We start from the raw sequence: 18,559 nt of genomic DNA on the forward strand, positions 1-18,559 counted from the left end.
CAGAAACTATTAGAAAGAAGTGTATTTGGAGCCTCTCTACCTGGTTTGTCCTTCTGTATTTTAAAAATTATGTGTATTTAATTTTCCACACTCTCAACAGAATCTATTCTCATTCTCATCTGGCATTTAGTAAGTCAGCTATTTTATCTACAATACCATTTTCCTAAGCTGATTTTAAAGATGCTCTTTTAACATCAAAATCTTTTTCTGTAAAAATGATGAAAACTTACATTCTCAGTGAAGCTTTTTGCTTTATAAATATTTGGTTTTTCTTGTTGAGGATTTTCTTTTCCTAAAATACATCAGTTTGTACTTCAAATTGTCATTTTTTTTTTTACTTTATTTTGATAAGTAAATTTTTACATTTGTTCTATTAGCCCGTAATTATTAACCTTAAAAGTTACCTTTTTCATTTTTAAAAAATATTAAGCAGTATTCAGTGATCTACTTTGTTCTTAAGTCTCTAAAACTCATTGCAAATAGCTAGCCTGTCGCTACCTGAAGCATAGCCACATGTTTGTGTCACCGTGGCCATGGATGTCTTTCACATGCACCAGTGACACTGATGACCCATTAGGGCATTCACTTTGTTTTTCCAGCTGCAGGGATGAGTTTGTACTGATTCGCCCACATTTTTCACCTATCTCATTTATGACCAGTGACTTACTATAGATTTTGTTATAACTAAGAAACATTTAAAATATAATTTGTGCCCATAGAGTTTAGAAATTTACCCTCACTCCAGCTATTCCTAATTACATGTCTGTCTCCACACTACACTGAGCCCTTTTGAGAAAGGGACCACATCCTAAGCTAGTTCCTAGATTAACATGTCATCATCACCCTCGTCATTATCATCATCATAGCTAGCATTTTTAGCTTTGAGCACTATGTGTTTGCATTTCTCATTTAATCCCTCTAATAATCATATGAGGTAAGTAATATAGTTATTCTTATGGAGATGTAGATACTGATGTTTAGAGAAGTTCATTAGTCTAAGATCAAAGGGCTCAGTCCCTTTTTTAAACCAAACTGGGGAAAAACCATTATGGATACAGATTCAGTGTTCATCTTAAAACAACAGATCTAACCAGTCACAGTAACTATAGATGGTCAATAAATTTGACCTACCAGAATTTATAATGTTATCCACAGGAGTATCTTGGAATTAATGTAAGTAAACACTCATAAAGGTAGTCTTTAATTTAAAACAGATATTTATTCTAACGTTCATTTATGAGTCAGGTGCTTTTCCATAAAATACTTAAATTATAGGTTGTGTCCCCTACTACCCTATACAAAACTATGTGCCAAATAACAACAACAAAAAAAGAGAACCCTTATTCTCCCTAGATTTCCTACCAGAAAGTCTCACCTACTTGAATATATAAAAGTTCAGAAAGATCTCTTATAATATATAATTTAGGTACCTGTGCATACATATTTAAAATCACATATCTTAAAATACATTAATCTAGAAATATTTTTTCTCTCCACTCCTACTTTTCAAGAAATACTTTTATTCAGCTCTTCATGGTCATCTTTAACATTAATGTCTCTGTTCACTTCTAGAACCACTCTTTAAGTCATTTCCATGACATGACAGTGAGAAGGCTCTAGGGCAGAGAGAGGATAGAGAGGAATCTGCCAAGTGCAGTCCAAACAAAAAGGGCTTCAAGAGAGGGGACAAGTGACTAGGGAAGCTCTCCATCTGTAAGCATGGCTCACAATTCACATTTTCCCCATATTGGAGTATGCCTAATTGGTTTTCCAAGTAGACCACAGTTTACTTGGTTGAATGATGCCTATAAAAGTGACTCACTGATCTATTCTACTTAACAAAATATTTTCAATGTACCTTAAAAAGACACAGTTTCAGGGTTCTGTTCTGGGTATTTTCTACTTTAGCTAAGTGCCTTATATAGATAGTGAAGATAGTCATGTGTTACCTGAAATGGGGATCATATTAATACCTTTAAAGGCTCTTAGCACTGAAACATTATGGATCAACCCCGTCCCATATGTAATTTTTTAAAAACAATAAACTATAAATAAATATAATGAACTTCATCAATTATAATTTTCCCATGATGACTTCCAGGCATTTAATTTTTTTTTTTCTATTTTAAGTTTGTGCTTAGTTTGCCTTTTGAGAAATCTAGGGCTGACTGATCTTTGGCATAGAAAAGCTGTTCAGACTCTGTTAAGGAATTGGTGGTACAAGAAGACTGCTATTAATTTCCAACCTTGAAAAAAGGCCTCTTCCTACATCTAAGTTTGTGGGGGAAGAACTTTGGTGAGGTTTTTCTATACCTCCTCCTATAAGAAATAACATGCATAGAAGTCTGTCAAAAATTAACTGTAGAGAGATGTTGCTTTGAGTCTCCCCACATTCTGAAGGTGTGTTTATTTCTAGATAGTGCCTTAGTTTTTATTTTACTTCAACAAAAGGAAACAGAATTTCCCCCAAAGTTTATATTCTTAATACTCTAAAACTATATCATGCTGAGTAGTTTAAGACAATTGCTGCTGAAAACATCAATAAAGATTATGAGCTTCTTTTTTTATGTTGATTGCTTTTTGAGCATATTCATGGAGTAGAAACATTTATTAGCTATTTGCTTATATAATAAAATTTATTTTTATAATAATGCTCTATTTCCTCAGTTTAAAATATTTTCTAAAACTGGGGCACTGGAGTCCTGCAATAATGTTGACTTTGGAGTTTGTGTGTCCAAGACCCTACATAACTGCAGTAAATTCATGTTTCTCATATGTTAAAAAAATTTGCCAACCTGGCCAGTGTGGCTCAGTGGTTGAGCATCTTACCCATGAACCAAGAGGTCACCAGTTTGATTCCCAGTCAGGGCACATGCCCGGGTTGCAGGCTCGATCCCCAGTAGGTGGGGGGGGGGGGGGGTGCAAGAGGCAGCTGATCATTTGATGTTTCTCTCTTTTCACTTTCTATTTCTCTTTTCCTCTCCCTTCCTCTCTCTAAAACCAATAAAAACATATATTTTTTTAAACTGCCAGATTTCACTCCCTTTGTTATTAAAGTATGTTTTCCCAGTACCACTTAGTTGACACCTTCATGTGTCTCTATTGTAATATATAATGTCTTCCAAAGGTCATCTTATTCATGTAATCATAGCACAGGACAATTTGTAATGGGAACTCTCTTGTTTTTGTGTGTGGTTTGGCTTTGCTGTGTTTGCTGTGTTCAGTCTTTTAAGGGCCATGGATCTGATCACTAGTCAGCCATCTCCATCCACTACAGGTCTATGGCAAGATTTCAGCACTTTTTAATGTTTTCATAGTAGAAAATTTTGAGTTTGTTTATATGTACAAATCTACATCTTTGTGTTTTCATTTTTTCCCTTGGATTCATCTTCTTTTCAGCTAAAATTGTATTGTTCATTATTTTGCGTTTATGTAAGAATTCACTGTCAAAAAATATATCTTTCTAAATAGATAACTTTATGATGAAAGCTTAATTAGGAAAGTTAATTAGTAGACAGTCTTTTAAACAATATTTCAAAATTTTTGGTTTTTTACATCACTTTTATTTATTTAAAAATTTACATCGAAACACTGCTTCTGAAAAAAATAAATGAAAACTACATACAGATTCCTTGATGAATTCTTGAATGAAATTAAATCTTGACTTTAAGTAATGTGGGTTTTTTTAGGAAATGGAATATAAAAGTGGTTACTATAGTCAACTAATATGTATTAAATGTGTAGTGTTCTGTTTTATTCTGTTTTCTATTAAATGGTTTTTGTTTATGTTATAGGAAGAATGATTTGAAGTCATATTTACATAGTTACTTTTCCTGCCATTATCATTATTCTTGATTGTTTATAAATTTTTATAAATTATACTCCAGCTACAATAATTGATTAAGAGAAAAAACTGATATTAATTTAAAACATTGTGATGTCAGAAAAGACGTTGCATTTCTGGAGGCAAAATAAAAAACGTAAGTCTTGCCGAGACCGGTTTGGCTCAGTGGATAGAGCATCAGCCTGCGGACTCAAGGGTCCCAGGTTCGATTCCGGTCTAGGGCATGTACCTTGGTTGCGGGCACATCCCCGGTAGGGGGTGTGCAGGAGGCAGCTGATCGATGTTTCTCTCTCATCGATGTTTCTAACTCTCTATCCCGCTTTCTTCCTCTCTGTAAAAAATCAATAAAATATATATTTTTTAAAAAACGTAAGTCTTTAAGAAAACAAAGTAGAAAAAAATATTACAAAGTTTGTATTAGTATATACTTTTAAAATATATATATATATTTACTGATTTCAGAGAGGAAAAAAGAGGAAGAGAGAGATAGAAACATCAGTGATGAGAGAGAATCATTGATCTACTGCCTCCTGCACACCCCCTATTTGGGATTGAGCCCACAACCCAGGCATGTGCCCTTGACTGAAATCGAACCTGGGACCCTTCAGTCTGCAGGCCAACACTCTATCAACCAAACCAGCTAGGGCTAGTCTATACTTTGAAATGTTATGGGGATGTTTTTATTGGTTGTATAATAAACGTGAGGCTATGTTTTAAAATAAGTACAACAACTCAGCCATGCTTTCACATTTTAGTAACTGTATACTGAACTGTAGTATTTTGATTTTTTTATTTCAAAATGGTCCTTAATAGTACGTATTAAATTTTTCAGTTTAATACATATTAAATTTTTCAGTTGATGAAATTTTAAAAATTTAAATTTAAAAAGTATCAGTGTCTGACTCTTAATGTGACAAAAATGTAGCTGGTAAGTACAAATAAAAAATAATTTTAAAATAGAAGTAGTTAACCAGGTAAGGTTAAACAAGAAAAAATTATTTATGGCTATTTTATAAAATAATGATAGACTTCATTTTAAGCTACAATGTAAAGTGCTTTATTCTGAGATTATGTATTGTGGCAGAAGCTAAAACTGCCTTTTTTTCTAACAGTGCCAGAATACAGCCTCTTTTTCTTTTTTGCACTAACAAGACTGCTTTACCACCACAGCCCACTCTAAGTAATTAAATCAATCCTTTGTACTTACCGTATTCTCCTCTAGTGACGGTACTAGATCTGATTATATGCTTCATGCATATTCAAAGTACCGCTCTGACAGCTCTTTAATGAGCTCTTACTTAATCAGTATGAACAATGTTCATCTTGTTCTTTTTTTCCTCATGCATTAGAGCTAGGAACAGTTGGGAAAAATGAAACATCCAGCATTCATTTGAAAAATATATTGTACTTTGAAAAGTGTCTAAGCTGAGGAAGTTGCATTCTGCCCTTTAAAAGTCTGATGGACAAATTGGATTACTAGTATTGGATTAAATAACAAATGGTTAGAGGAGAAATGAGAAAAGCTCACTGTGATCACAGGCTTTAATATTTTTTGTTACTTATAAAGCTAAAGGGGTCTTTAACCAGTTATTAAAGTCAGGATTAATTTGTAATGGTTCAACTTACTGGCTTTTAAAAGCTTTTTGAATTTAAAAAATTTTAAATCCCTGAAAACAATAGTGTAATGATGTGTTAAAAGAAAATTTAATTTTTTTATTGCTAGGCTAAGTATAGATTTCCATCATTGTGTACAATCTCAGATAAGGAATTTGTAGTACATAATTGATTTAATCTTAAATATGTTTTTTTTTATTTTCAGTTAATTCATATAATCTATGTCGCAATGTGTAATGTGTCTTTACATATTATTGTTAGGCTTATTTACTTTTGAAACATAAAACTCTGTATTATTAGTTATTTCCTAACCATTAGGGGAGAGGGATTTTATCCTTTACCTAGGCATGAGTTAAACTGAAAATAACATAGGACCACATCAATATTGTTATTATCAAGGAAGCAGTCTTCCATTGAAGAAAATGATGCTAATTTAAGAGTAGGCTAGTTGCTTCTAGTATTCCCTGAAAGCCTCAATTATAAGTTAAGTTAAACTCAAAACAAACTTTTAATGTCTGCATTTTTAGAAGCTACTTAAGTTATGAACACAAGAATTAAGTCTTTCATCAGAAAATAAAATATCATAGTAACTGCACCTATTAATATTGTACACATGTGTGATTTCAGTGATCAAAAAGGCCTTCACCAGGGTACAATTGGCCTTTTTCCAAATTGCAAGCTTTTCCCCAGCTTTTTCTTTTTACTCTTTCTTCTTTTGTTGCTACCCAGGGATTTGTTCCTATCGCAGTCTATGTCACATGACTAGTGTTAAGACATCACATGGTCTAAAGTGAATACAAAACCAGCTACCCTAAAAGAGAGATTAAAAATACTGTAAAACAATAAAGACTTTTGTTCATAACTCTAAAATAAGTTTCTTACCTGCTCCCTACCATAAAGTTTTAACAGCACTTAATGAAGACATATATCCTCACTATTCTCCCTAATGATAAACAACAGATATCTATTTCACAGGGATGCTCTGAAGTGTATGTTTAATCTTTGCACACAGAACAGTTCTTTATACTCTATTTTCATTCTAAATTTTTCTTCAAATTTATATCAATGTAGAAATAGTTAATTAAATGGTACATTCATAATTTATTTAAGTATTTAAAAGAATGAAGTAGATCTTCAAGCAATATGACAACAGTACATCACTGGGTAATATACAGGGGTGGGAACATGTAGGTTAATACAATAATTAATAAATAATAATACAAGAATAAACTTGTTTCATGTACTCATAACTGTAAGCCTACTTTTGCCCACCCCGATATGATATGATCTCACTTATGTTAAAGAAAAACCTGTACGTATCTATAGATGAGGTATATATGTGTGTGATAGACATCTATCTCTGTGGTGTGGAAGGAAACATGCTAAACCTTAATAGTACTTCTGGGGAAGGGAGTTGGGGTGGGATTGGTGAAAGAGGACTTGACTTTTTACTCAGTTATACCTCTGTACTGTTTAAATTTTTAAAATGTATTTGAACGTTAAAAGAAAATATCTTGCTCACAAAATATAATTTAGGGAATTAACTGGAATATTGAATCTTAGCTGGGATATTTAATTTTTTTAATATATGTTTATTGGTTTCAGAGAGGAAGGGAGTGGGGGAGAGAGATAGAAACATCAGTGATGAGAGAGAATCATTGATCGGTTGCCTCCTGCATGCCCCCTAGTGGGGATCGAGCCTGCAACCTGGGCATGTACCCTTGACCGGAATCGAACCCGGGACCCTTCAGTCCGCAGACCAACACTCTGTCCACTTAGCCAAATCAGCTAGGGCAAATTTTTTAGTATGATTACTTCTACATGAATAATATCAAATATGTACTGTATATTATAATCCTTGATACAGTGGCCTTGGGGGGGGGCAGTAGTATAGATGATGGAATGGATATTAGCAAAAGTGAATTTGAAATGTGCAATTAGTAATTTTATAATCTAAAATCTTAGACCATCTCTCTGTTCAAATGTTTTCTGATTTACTGACATTATTATGTTCATTATGATGTGTTTTTTCACAGATAGCTATAGGCATTTTTAGTTAGTTGGTCATTTAAAATAATTTGCAAGTGTTTACTGTATTAGGGATGATAACTTCCAGAGTGGTATATGCACGTATGTGTTAGTTTACTTTGGGGGAGAAAAAGAAGAGAAAAAACAAGTTGTTACAAGTGGAAGCTTTCACAAAATCTCTGGACTTCTCTGATCTTCCTGCTAGTATTGTAATTCTCATAATGATTTTTTAATATTTTTTCTTTATCATGACCATATGTCTGTCAGCACCATGAGTTCCTCACTGAACTATAATAACAAATCAGCCTCTGGGGAGGATTTAAAAGTTGGAACACTTTTCTTTTAACACTAACACTATATTAGTGTTAGTATGATCTGTAGATATGTTTGGGGGGGGGGCGGGCTGTATATTTAGACATGCTGCATAACAGCTTTAGAAGATTGAATTTTAGAAGATTATGAAATTTTAAATATCAATTTCTTTTTTCAGGCCTTGGACTTTAATCTTATGTTGTTATAAAGTGTTTAATTTGTACTGTTGGGGTAACTAAAATGTTTTCATGTTATAGAAAAAAACACTTGTGCTAAACAATTATCTGCCTGCAAATGTCATATAACAAGAAATAACTTTTCCTGAATTATAGGAAGAAACACCGAAGAAGAAGAAGCTATGATGCAGGAATGGTTTATGTTAGTTAATAAGAAGAATGCCTTAATAAGGAGAATGAACCAGCTCTCTCTCCTGTAAGTACTCATGACTGCTTGTTTTTCCTGCAACATCAGTGGATCTTAGGCTTTTGGTTACTAGTTTCTTAGGGTTTCATATTTATTAGACTTAACTTTTTCTTTCCTTAGAGATTAAAGTCTATTTTATATAAAAATGAAAAATAGTGTATAACCAGTTTTTATCTGAACAGTAAGAATTTAAAAAAGAGTGCTAGATACTGAAAAAATGTTCGCTATACAGAAAGCCAATGAATATAAACAATTTTTGTGTTTAAGAAATAAAGCATTGTGTATAAAAAGACGATGTGCCTGTTAAGGGTTAAAAGGGAAAAGAAATAAAATTGAAATTTATTCAACATCAGATTCTAAGTTAAAAATTAAAGTAACTCTTAATAAGGACAAAAGTACCTTTGTCTTCTACAGATGATGTTACCCTAAATTTTGGGATAAAAGATTAATGAGTTACAGAGAAGTGACCTTTTTATAATTGCAAGAATTACAGTAAAATGTAGACTAAACCAAATGTAAGCATTCTTAGTCTTTAGCATTTAATTTACTATAGGACCTAATGTTTGTTCCTTTTTGCTAACTAGCAGTGTTCTTATATTATGCCACCTAGTGTGGGAAGAAACAGGCTTACATGTTTTATTTTAGTGAAAACAGCTATTTCTGTCATTTCTGTTATGCCTGAACTTGAAAAAAGAATTATAAAGAAGCACAAAAATTAACCAATCCTAGATTTATAACCGTGTCCATATTAAATTTGCACTTGTAGTGCTGCCATGTTTCTGTGTTCTTTTCATACGGAGTTCTAGACAAAAGCATGTTTGTTGTGAACTATGAAAACTCTTTGACAAAATAGCCTTATACCTGGCACTTAGTACAAGAAGCATTGAAGAATGAGACTATTTATTTTCAGATTAAAATATACCTCTGTGCAATTCAAAATTGAGGGAGAAAAATAATAGCATTAGTAAATATTCAACCTGAGGAAGGTTTTAGATTTGTGTATCATTTGTTTGGAGTAGCTTAAAGTTAAAAAGTCAGTTATGAGTCCTAAAATCAATGTAACCTAAAGGTTCTTTTAAGTGTTTAATGATTTAGTAATTAGCATATTGATGAACTTTTGCAACTTGCCTAGGGAAAAAGAACATGACTTAGAACGAAGGTATGAGCTGCTGAATCGGGAATTGCGGGCAATGCTAGCCATTGAAGGTAAGAAATGCTGTGGTGGAGTGGAGGTATGTGAGGTGTCAATTGTCAAGGGAGATTTAAAGAGTGTAATACACTTCTTGTCTCCCTAGCGTGATCTGACTAGGGACCTACAGAATTTGCAAATAAATGCCTTAGAATCAAAAAGCATTAGTCATATAAGGTCTAAGGACCTTACTAGTACTTCAGATAGATAATCATTATGCTTGCTATTAAACACATGATTTTCTTAACTTTTGTCAGTAAGCTTAAATGTCAATAAAATGGAAAATATAAGGAGTTAAATGATTTAATTACATAATATTATGTGCAATTTAAAGTTGTTTACACTTTAGAGGTTTGGGTAAGATTTACCATTTTGATTTTTCACATTTCACATCTAAATTTTACCTTAATATTTAATTGATGTCAACACCGAAATATGTCACTGTCAGTCTACTATAGCTCCTATTAAGCGATTATTCAGGCAAAGATTGGCATAAGAGATAAATGAAACACTTTCATACTTTTTATAAAGCTTTTAAATGAATTAGGTAGTAATCCTAAGCATAGTTCATAATATCAGTAAACATTGGCTGTCTTAACTATGGCATTTACTATATATGATTTTTAAAAAATAATTAGGTGTTTTAGAATGCTATTCTCTTTATACTTATTATTTGTAAATGTCTCATAGTTAAAGATGTCTGACTGCTTAAAAGCTAATCCCTTGGGCTCTGTAAAATGGACCTTTTGTCTAATCAATGCAAATTGATTTTCCTATTCTATATTGACCTCTTAACCCATTGACTGTCCATGGTAATTTCCTTCTTTACCTGATAAGGTACCTGATCCATAATAAGTCAATTCTAATTAGTTCAAAAACTAGAAATTTAAGGTTGTAAGGGGAAGGCAAGTGAAAACATTTTTAAAATATTTTAATTAACACTGTTATTAGATAAAATACATGCTATTTATCTAAATAGCATCTTTTACATGTATAGAAGTTTTATTTTTACTTTTATGTACATTATCTCATTTGATAAATATGACTAACAATATTTATACATCCTCATTAGAAATCAGACTCATTTTAAAAGGTTTCAGATAGCTAATTTCCTTCAAGTGGCTATCCAAATGTATCAAATTATACCACTGATAATGAAAATTGTGTGTTTAATAGCAAGCATAATGATTATCTAAATAAAATTTGTCAAAAATATTTATGAAGTTCTTTGAAACTTGTCATTTAAATAAAAAATAGAAGTATACTAAATGATATTTTTTCGTCTGGATATAATTTTTAAGAAATTGGAAAGCTGAATAGTTAGTGAAAGGTAGTTACTGCAGATATGTTTACATGGTATGTATATAATGTACAATTTAAAATGTATGTATATATAGTATATGTAATATATAACTCGTTATACAGTTTATTCTTTATAGATTCATTATACATTACACTCAATACAGAGTATTAAGAATTTGCCCACTCTTTCATGTATAATAATTAAATCATCCCTAAAACACAACTTGATACAATACAGTGGACTTTTAAGGCAGAGATTGCTTCTATCCCAAAACCAGTATTATTACCATATACCATCTTAAAAGGAGGGCCATGACACATATAGAAGATCCCATTTTCATCAGCAGTCCTGTCCCTACATACGAGACATACAATCTTAAATAATCTTACTTTTTTTTCTGCCTGCTCCTGTACATACAGAAGACCGGTAGAAAGCCATATATTTTTTAAGAGGGGAAAAAAACTAATGTTTTTCTTTTTCAAATGATTTTGATTTATTTAAAAATAATATAATTGTCCCATATGTGGTTGTGCCTCAAATCTCTCAGCGAGTTTCTGTTGCTGGTTGAGGGGGAAAAGGAGACTTGAAGAAAGAAGCAGCCTGTTGATTACACATAGAGACCCTTTTTTAGAGAGAGGCCTGTTGCACTAGCCTGGGCAGTACTAGGGTTGAGCTGTCCTGGAGAGGTACTGACCATCCTGATAATCAGTTCTGTGAAGACAGTGTCCTCTGAGCCAATCCTTAGAATGGACATACATGTGATTAGTTCAGTAGCCTTTTGGAGTGTTTAAACACCATAGAAAAACAGGCAGCATTAGTTGGTTTTGTTTTGCTTTGCATTGTTCTTGCCCATCTCTTTTAAAAAAATACTTAGTAGCCATACGATGGCTTTTGTAATAAATAAACTAAAATATTTTCAAATAAATCTGCTACTGAAACCATTCACCAGGAGAAAAGCACGGAATATTAATAGCCATAGCACATGGAACGAAATATTAACAGCTTGGTTTGAGAGCAAAATAATAATAACATTCAACATATCCATTCTTCTGAAAATCCATAATCACTCTGGTCTGTGTTTTACCTATTTTTTTCTTAAGTTTTTTTTCATAGCAGGAGTTTCACTCTACAGTGCTAAGTTATAGGATCCCCTAAGCTAACAAACATCATTCAGGTACTTTTCCTATAGTTTTTTTTTGTTCCAGATTACTAATGCCCCCTTAGGAAAGGTAAATTCATTTCTGCACACATTGGGGTGGGCTTTTAGAAAGTGGTGTGTGCATTTTCTGCACAAGAAATGGATCTTCTCTAGGATTTTGTACATCTTGATTTATTCTTGGCTTAGAGTTTGAAGTGGGTGCTCTTCTAAAGGGATTTATGCATAGGTTCACTATTTTTGTAGTTATGGTTTATATGATAAGCTTTTTATATTTAAAATCAATATGTAATCCTGTGGAGGAGCTTATCCCCTAAAACCCCATTTGTAAATCTATTTTAGCTTTGTTGCACAGCACAGCCACAGTCTTCCATAGATTGATTAGGTACAGAGGTAGAATCCTATCAAATGGCCTGCTCTGATGATGATGCAAACTCTTTCAGGATTGCTAGTTGACTGGAACTAAAGATAAGACTTGACTGCAATCCCTGAATGTGCTCTTTACAAAACTAGTGTTAATTTTCATCAAAGTGCCAGGCTTATTTATAGTGGCAAGGTGGAAGGTTTACTACAACAACTATAGGTCCTTTCTATTAAAGTGTTTATAGGTATTTCTTTTGCCTTTTTCCAAGGTAATTATCAACTTCAGCAAATAAACTGAATCAGGGAATAAATAATTGACCCTATATATAAAAAAGAGGTTTTTTTTCAAATTAACAAAACAGCTCAGTGCACATGGACATAAACAGAATCTCTTTATTTCAACACTTTGGCTCAAATGCAGCATCAAAACTTAATCCTATTTGTTGCAAGAGGATATGGCTTTTGTAGCAAAAGTACACTGGAATCTTTAAATTAATCAGAACCCACATTGTAGTCTGTCCAAGCCAAAGTCACCTAGCTAGCTAGCTGTGAGTGGAGCTATAGGTGAATAATCCTTTCTTAAAATGCGTAAGAGGTAACACATAAACTTACATACAGGTTTTTAAAACATGACATTATGTCTGTGTGAAGCTATTTTAAAAGTTTTTTTTTAATTTTTTAATTTAGACTTGCACATACAGATGTGAATTTTGATCAGTTTTAAATGTATTGATTTTTTAAAATCATCAAAATAGTTTACTTAATTTCCCAAGCTAGCATTCAAATACGTATGTGTTTATATAAATTTACTCCCATGAAAAGCAAGTACAAAGTAAAAATAGTTTGCCACTGTAAAATGTACTCACTGCACATAGCTATTTCCTCTACAATTTAAATTCTAATATCAGTTAAATTTGACTGTGAAATGATGAAAAATTACCTAAATATTCATAATTTTAAAATGTTTTTGTTACAGTTATGGGAAATTCAGCTTGAAAATTTTTTTTTTAATTTTTCAATATATCAGGGGTTAAAAAGTTTTCTCTCATGCATTTTGTTAAAATCTTGTTTTTTAAAAATTAAAGAAACCTTGATATTTCTAATTATTAATTAAAGCCTTAAAAGTCACTGGTCAAGTGCAGAGAAGGGATAATTCAATGTCTGTTGTTAAAAATTCTTTTATTTTAAAAAATGTAAGTTTCAATTTAATTATACTTTTTAAGTGTATGGCGGAGAAAATTTCCCAATTATAAAGCTCTTATCAAAATGTTTTGGAAATAAGGATTATAAATTAAAGCTTATAATCAGCATGATTTCTTCAGGTTGGAATAGAAAAATTAATATTCATCAAAACTATAATCTCAATAATTATAAAATTTAGTTCCAAATCTTTTACAAATTTAGTGGGTTTTTCTCTGAGTTAATATTTCTAGAACTACAGTTACCTGAAATTAGACTAGATGAACTTTAAGATCTTGCACCCTGGAGAGCACTATTAAAATATCTACTATGTAGAATGAGACTGATTGAGAACAAGAACCAGATTAGAAATTGTCCAGCATTCCTGAAACTCAGTAGCATTTTAATTCAAAGAATAAAATTATGATAAAATATGGCTTTTCTTCAGTCTTGCTGTTTCATTATTATTTTTAAATTCTTACATTTAGAAAAAACTTGTCATAGTAATAATTTATTCCTCTTCATGTTATAGAATATTTTATTTCTTTTTTAATGAGAATGCATTGTGACCATTTATTTGTGTGATGTTTTGTATCGGATGCGGATTATTAATATACGGTATGATTTATATATTTGTATCTATGTATTTGAGCTTATAATGAAAGGAATAATGATAAAATTGAATAAACCATACTAGCTTCTTGCTGCTATTCTAACCTTTATTGCATGATGATGTATCTAATTTTTAATTTGTAAATACAAGATAGAATTCCCTCTAGCACCATTTGCTTTCATAAAGCTGCTGAGCAGTTTGCTGTCTTGAATAAATTTTGCTTTGGAGGGGGTCGGGGGGATTTGAACCAGCACATTCTTGTGTGGTTTGTGAAGATTCACATGGTAACCAGCGGTGTGCATTGTTAGGTTTATCTGAATAAGCACCAGCCATGTGAGTTTTAACATGATTGCCCAGGGCAATGGAGAGAGAAGAGAGAAACCCGAAAGGATTGCACTTCTATTTTTTGGAAAGTGCGTTTGCTGGGGGAGGGGCTGCTTGAGTCAGTGGCCAGGGTGTTTTTTTTTGTTTTGTTTTTTTTTAAGCTGGTGTCCTGTTTCCCTCTAGGTCCTCATTTGTTCTGCTATCTGCCTCATCATCTACTTCTTCTTTTCATTGTTTACCTTCCTAATGAGGGAGGCGGGGTAGACTGGGGATTGATTGACAGCTACAAGCCCTTACAGTCTGGCCAGAGAGCTGTTGGCTTTGGTTACAAAAGTGCTTTAAATGTTCGATTAGGTTCTGTTTTTATCAAACCAAACTGCTGCTCATCTTAAGAAAATAATCAGACCAGCAAAGATTAGGAAATATATTATTGGGACCTAAAACCTTCAAACTGCCCCTACCCATGTAAAGAACACTGCTCATCGGATTTTCCAACCTTTAACATGGGGGTTCAAAAAGAAGTATGTAATTTTTCCTTTGCAAAAGTGCTTTGATTTGAAATCACCCAGCCAACCTCTCCAAAAGAAAACTGGCTGTGATGCGATCGAGAGCTGCAGTGTAATATTGCAGAGCAAATTTATTTTTTACTTCAAAGAAAAATGCTAATTAGCCGATTCACTACTTTTAAAGTTATTGTGAAGCATATGGCGCCCAGTGTGAGATACATCCAACTGCTAAAATAGAGCGAAGAGGAAATTAGTGAAGAATGGGCTGTATGGGGTGAGGTTGGGGGCGGGGAGAAGGATAGGTTCTCAGGCAGATTCTCTAGCCTTTTCAGAACGATTTTATCGCCCATCTCTGCTTCCCGCCCCCTCATTTACCCACATCCCCCACCACATAGCCTCAGGCGGGCCTCTTCGGGGCCTCCAGCTCCCCCTCCCCCACTTTGGCTGAAATCGGGTGCGCACCTACGGCTGGCCACCCGCTCACACCTGGTCTCTTTTTCAGGTTCCAGCCCTGCCATAGCCATCTTCATCTGCGGGAAATTTTAGAAAGCAGGGCTTTAGGGGTGAAATCGTTATCTCGATGGCCAAACTCCCCACAAAACACTAACTAGTAGTTCTATAAAATGGTTTGTGGAGAAATTCAAGGGAACTGGAAAAGGCGGGAAGGGGAGGGAGAGTGTGCAGAGGTCCTGCGGGTGGATAACGAGCCTCCTGTCTGCAGACTGGCAGAAGACTGAGGCCCAGAAGCGACGCGAGCAACTCCTGCTGGATGAGCTGGTGGCCCTGGTGAACAAGCGTGACGCGCTCGTCAGGGACCTGGATGCACAAGAGAAGCAGTGAGTGTGCGGCGGGCTTGGGTGGAGGCTCTGCACCTGCGGAGGGGCCGAGAAGTTTCTTAAACTTCAGTCCAGAGGTCTCGGGTGGGCCGGGCAGCCTCCCACTGGCCCCGGGATATCTGCACCCGCTGGGCCTTGGGAAGAGGGGAGTGCTGCTCTGCCCTCCACGAAGAAAAATAATTTCGTTTCCTGTTTGACTTCCAGGGCCGAAGAAGAAGATGAGCATTTGGAGCGAACTCTGGAGCAAAACAAAGGCAAGATGGCCAAGAAAGAAGAGAAATGTGTTCTTCAGTAGCAACCGGACCAAACCATATCCCAAAATTTTAGTCCTGGGTCCACAGACCAGAAAGTCAGACTCGTTGTTGATTTAAAACTTAACATTTCATTTGGCTGGATTGTACTTCTTTGCTACCACCACCACCCCTGTTCCTCCCTCCTTTCCAGTTTAAATATACAGAGCTCCAACATAGCTTTGTTTAAGGATTTTTGTGTGAGTTAATCATTTCCTTGAAATCATGTGAAATAGATTTGCACAGATACCTTGTGAGTGATTGGTACTGGGAGTTTTCGAGAAACTGTTCAAAGAAGAAAAGAACACCCTTCCCTCATTTTTTGATGAGAGAAATTTTAAAACATTTTTTGTTGTTAAATAGCATAATGATGGTGGGAGGGGGGTCAGAGGGGAATAAGAAAAATGTCATGAATGATTTTTTTCCAGTCCTGCCATATGTAACCCTGACTCTGTTACCTAAATTTTATAGTTAGATCATATTCAATTTACTTATTAAACTGTTCTATTTACCAGTGGGATTTTCTGCAGTTGTTTTGCATTTCACTGTAAGGATAATAGAGTCCCTTTCCTCTGCTCTCCTCAGAGGATGGCCCTTTAACGTAGCCTGAGACAAGTCCTGTGATTTAAAGGTGAGCTTTGAGGATGGGACTAATTGACATGCATCAGTTTACAAAGAGCTCTTATCTTCTGAGAATGCGCCATCTTTTTCTCTGGATAATTATTTATTACATCTAGCTTGGTTCCTACATTTTGTTGGCTCTCAACATTGGCTCAAGAATGCTGTTAATATTTATTCTGTATTGATAAAAAGTCTGTCTTGCCACTATGCGTAAGTCTCCCAATTAATATTTTCTTCTCTAGCATAGCATTGTCATTTTTTGTGTGAAAATGGTTATCTGTTTATTTATTACAATACTGAAGTCATATATAAATTTTCAATAAAAGCAGAAACTTTCTTACCTTAAACACTCTGCTACTTCCTTGCAATCAGAATAACACTGGTTTGAAGAGAAGCTTGTGTATCTGTAAGACTTCATGTGGGGAAAAATGGTCCTTTTGAACACAGGGTATGATACACCATCCTGGAGGGGCCCTGCTGACAGGAACTGGATTTGAAAACCAATTAGTCATACTTTCCTAAGCAGCGTAAACTATCATCTTATGTAAAGGGTCATCTCTTTTAAAGATTTGAGGAAAATTTTGATTCCACAGCACTGAAAAAAAAAAGCTAATATCTTGATGAATTTTCCACGTTATTATTTTAAATTGTTATAATTTTGCACTCCTGTGAAGAACTATGACTTCTGATAACTGGCGAGTCTGTAGGTGCTGAAGTGAAAGGAAGAGAGTTATTGTTGGAGGGGAGTGAGTGTATGCAGGTGTGTGTGTGTGTGTGTGTGTGAGAGACAGAGAGAGAGAGAGAGAGAGAGAGAGAGAGAGAGAGAGAGAGAGAGAGGAAAAGGAACTTTTAACAAGTTCTAGGCAACAGAAATTGGCAATTTTATGGTAGTTTCCCATTACTCCTCTAGAGAGGTGTCCGAAACAAAGAAGGCTAATTCAACAAGTCAGGAGACAGAGAAAACAGTCCACTAGCATTTATACTTTTGCCTAGATCACACACACATACGTATTTATACATGCACACATACACATAAATTCCCTTCAAAAGCATGCAGCCGCCTTCAGTTGCCAGTCTTTCAAAATGACAAAAACTTGCTACGGTAGAGTTTCTTCATAACAAGGATTTTAACAAGTTACTGAAAAGTTATCGGAACTCGGTGAAATCTGGTATTTGTCCTCTTTATTCGAGCAGGAGCACAGAGCGAGCAGCCGCTCTCTGGGGACGGCTCTCGGAAGCCCGCTCTGAGCCCAGGGAAGCCGGCGGGCGGAAATCGCCGGCCCAGAGCAGCCTGAGGTGTGGGCGACCAGCGTCACCCACCCCACTGCCGCTGGACTCAGGGAACCTTCCCTTCCGAAAGCCTCCCGGAGAGCCGGCTCCCCAAGCCGCTTCCGACCGACCGAGCCCCAGATTTGCCGCCCTGGCCCTGCCCCTGCTGCCCCAGGCCCAGCCTCGCGGCTTTCCCCTCGGGCTGCTTTGTGGCGCCCGCACGCCCCGCAGTGGCGGCGGAGCGCGGGCCCCGGGACTAGCCGGGTCCGGCCCGCGGCGAGGGCGCCTCGTTCGGATACCGGGCGCCCAGGCGCCGCTCCCCGAGCGCAGGCGCGAACCCAGATGCCAGGAGGCCGGGAGCCCGAGAGCCCGCGCTGCGGCAGCAGGAGCCGTGGGCCCGGGGGTCGCCGAGGAGGAGGAGCGTTGGCAGCGGGCTGGCCTGGGCACGGCCCACGGGCCGGTGCAGAACTTCCGCCCCTGGCCGGCACCCCACGGCCCCTCCCCCTGTCCCGAGTGTCCTCCGGAGACCGGCCCGGCCTCGAGGTCCCCTGGATGCTGGATCCGGGTTCCGGAGCCCAGCTCCACGCCTCCCCGGCCGGGCGGGTCTGGGCTGGGTCCGCATGCCCACCCCCTGCGATGCCCCCTCTTCTCCTCCCGTCGCTGGACGGGTCGCGGCTTCTAGCCCAGCG

The 18,559-nt window shown here is 35.9% G+C and overlaps 1 protein-coding gene across 8 annotated transcripts in view; it reads left to right on the forward strand.

The window, feature by feature from the left end:
• Positions 1 to 16,805, forward strand: part of EHBP1 (EH domain binding protein 1) — a 442,179-nt gene extending 425,374 nt beyond the window's left edge. For all 8 annotated transcript variants that reach the window (XM_054728303.1, XM_054728309.1, XM_054728302.1 and 5 more), the window contains 4 exons: positions 8,131 to 8,230; positions 9,354 to 9,427; positions 15,576 to 15,690; positions 15,895 to 16,805. In XM_054728303.1, coding sequence (XP_054584278.1) covers positions 8,131 to 8,230; positions 9,354 to 9,427; positions 15,576 to 15,690; positions 15,895 to 15,985 — 380 coding nt within the window. In that variant the 3' untranslated portion in view covers positions 15,986 to 16,805. The remainder of the gene's footprint in view (positions 1 to 8,130; positions 8,231 to 9,353; positions 9,428 to 15,575; positions 15,691 to 15,894) is intronic.
• The last annotated feature ends 1,754 nt before the right edge of the window (positions 16,806 to 18,559 follow it).

This window comes from Eptesicus fuscus, chromosome 16, assembly GCF_027574615.1.
Source record: "Eptesicus fuscus isolate TK198812 chromosome 16, DD_ASM_mEF_20220401, whole genome shotgun sequence".
Classification (NCBI taxonomy): Eukaryota; Metazoa; Chordata; class Mammalia; order Chiroptera; family Vespertilionidae; genus Eptesicus; species Eptesicus fuscus.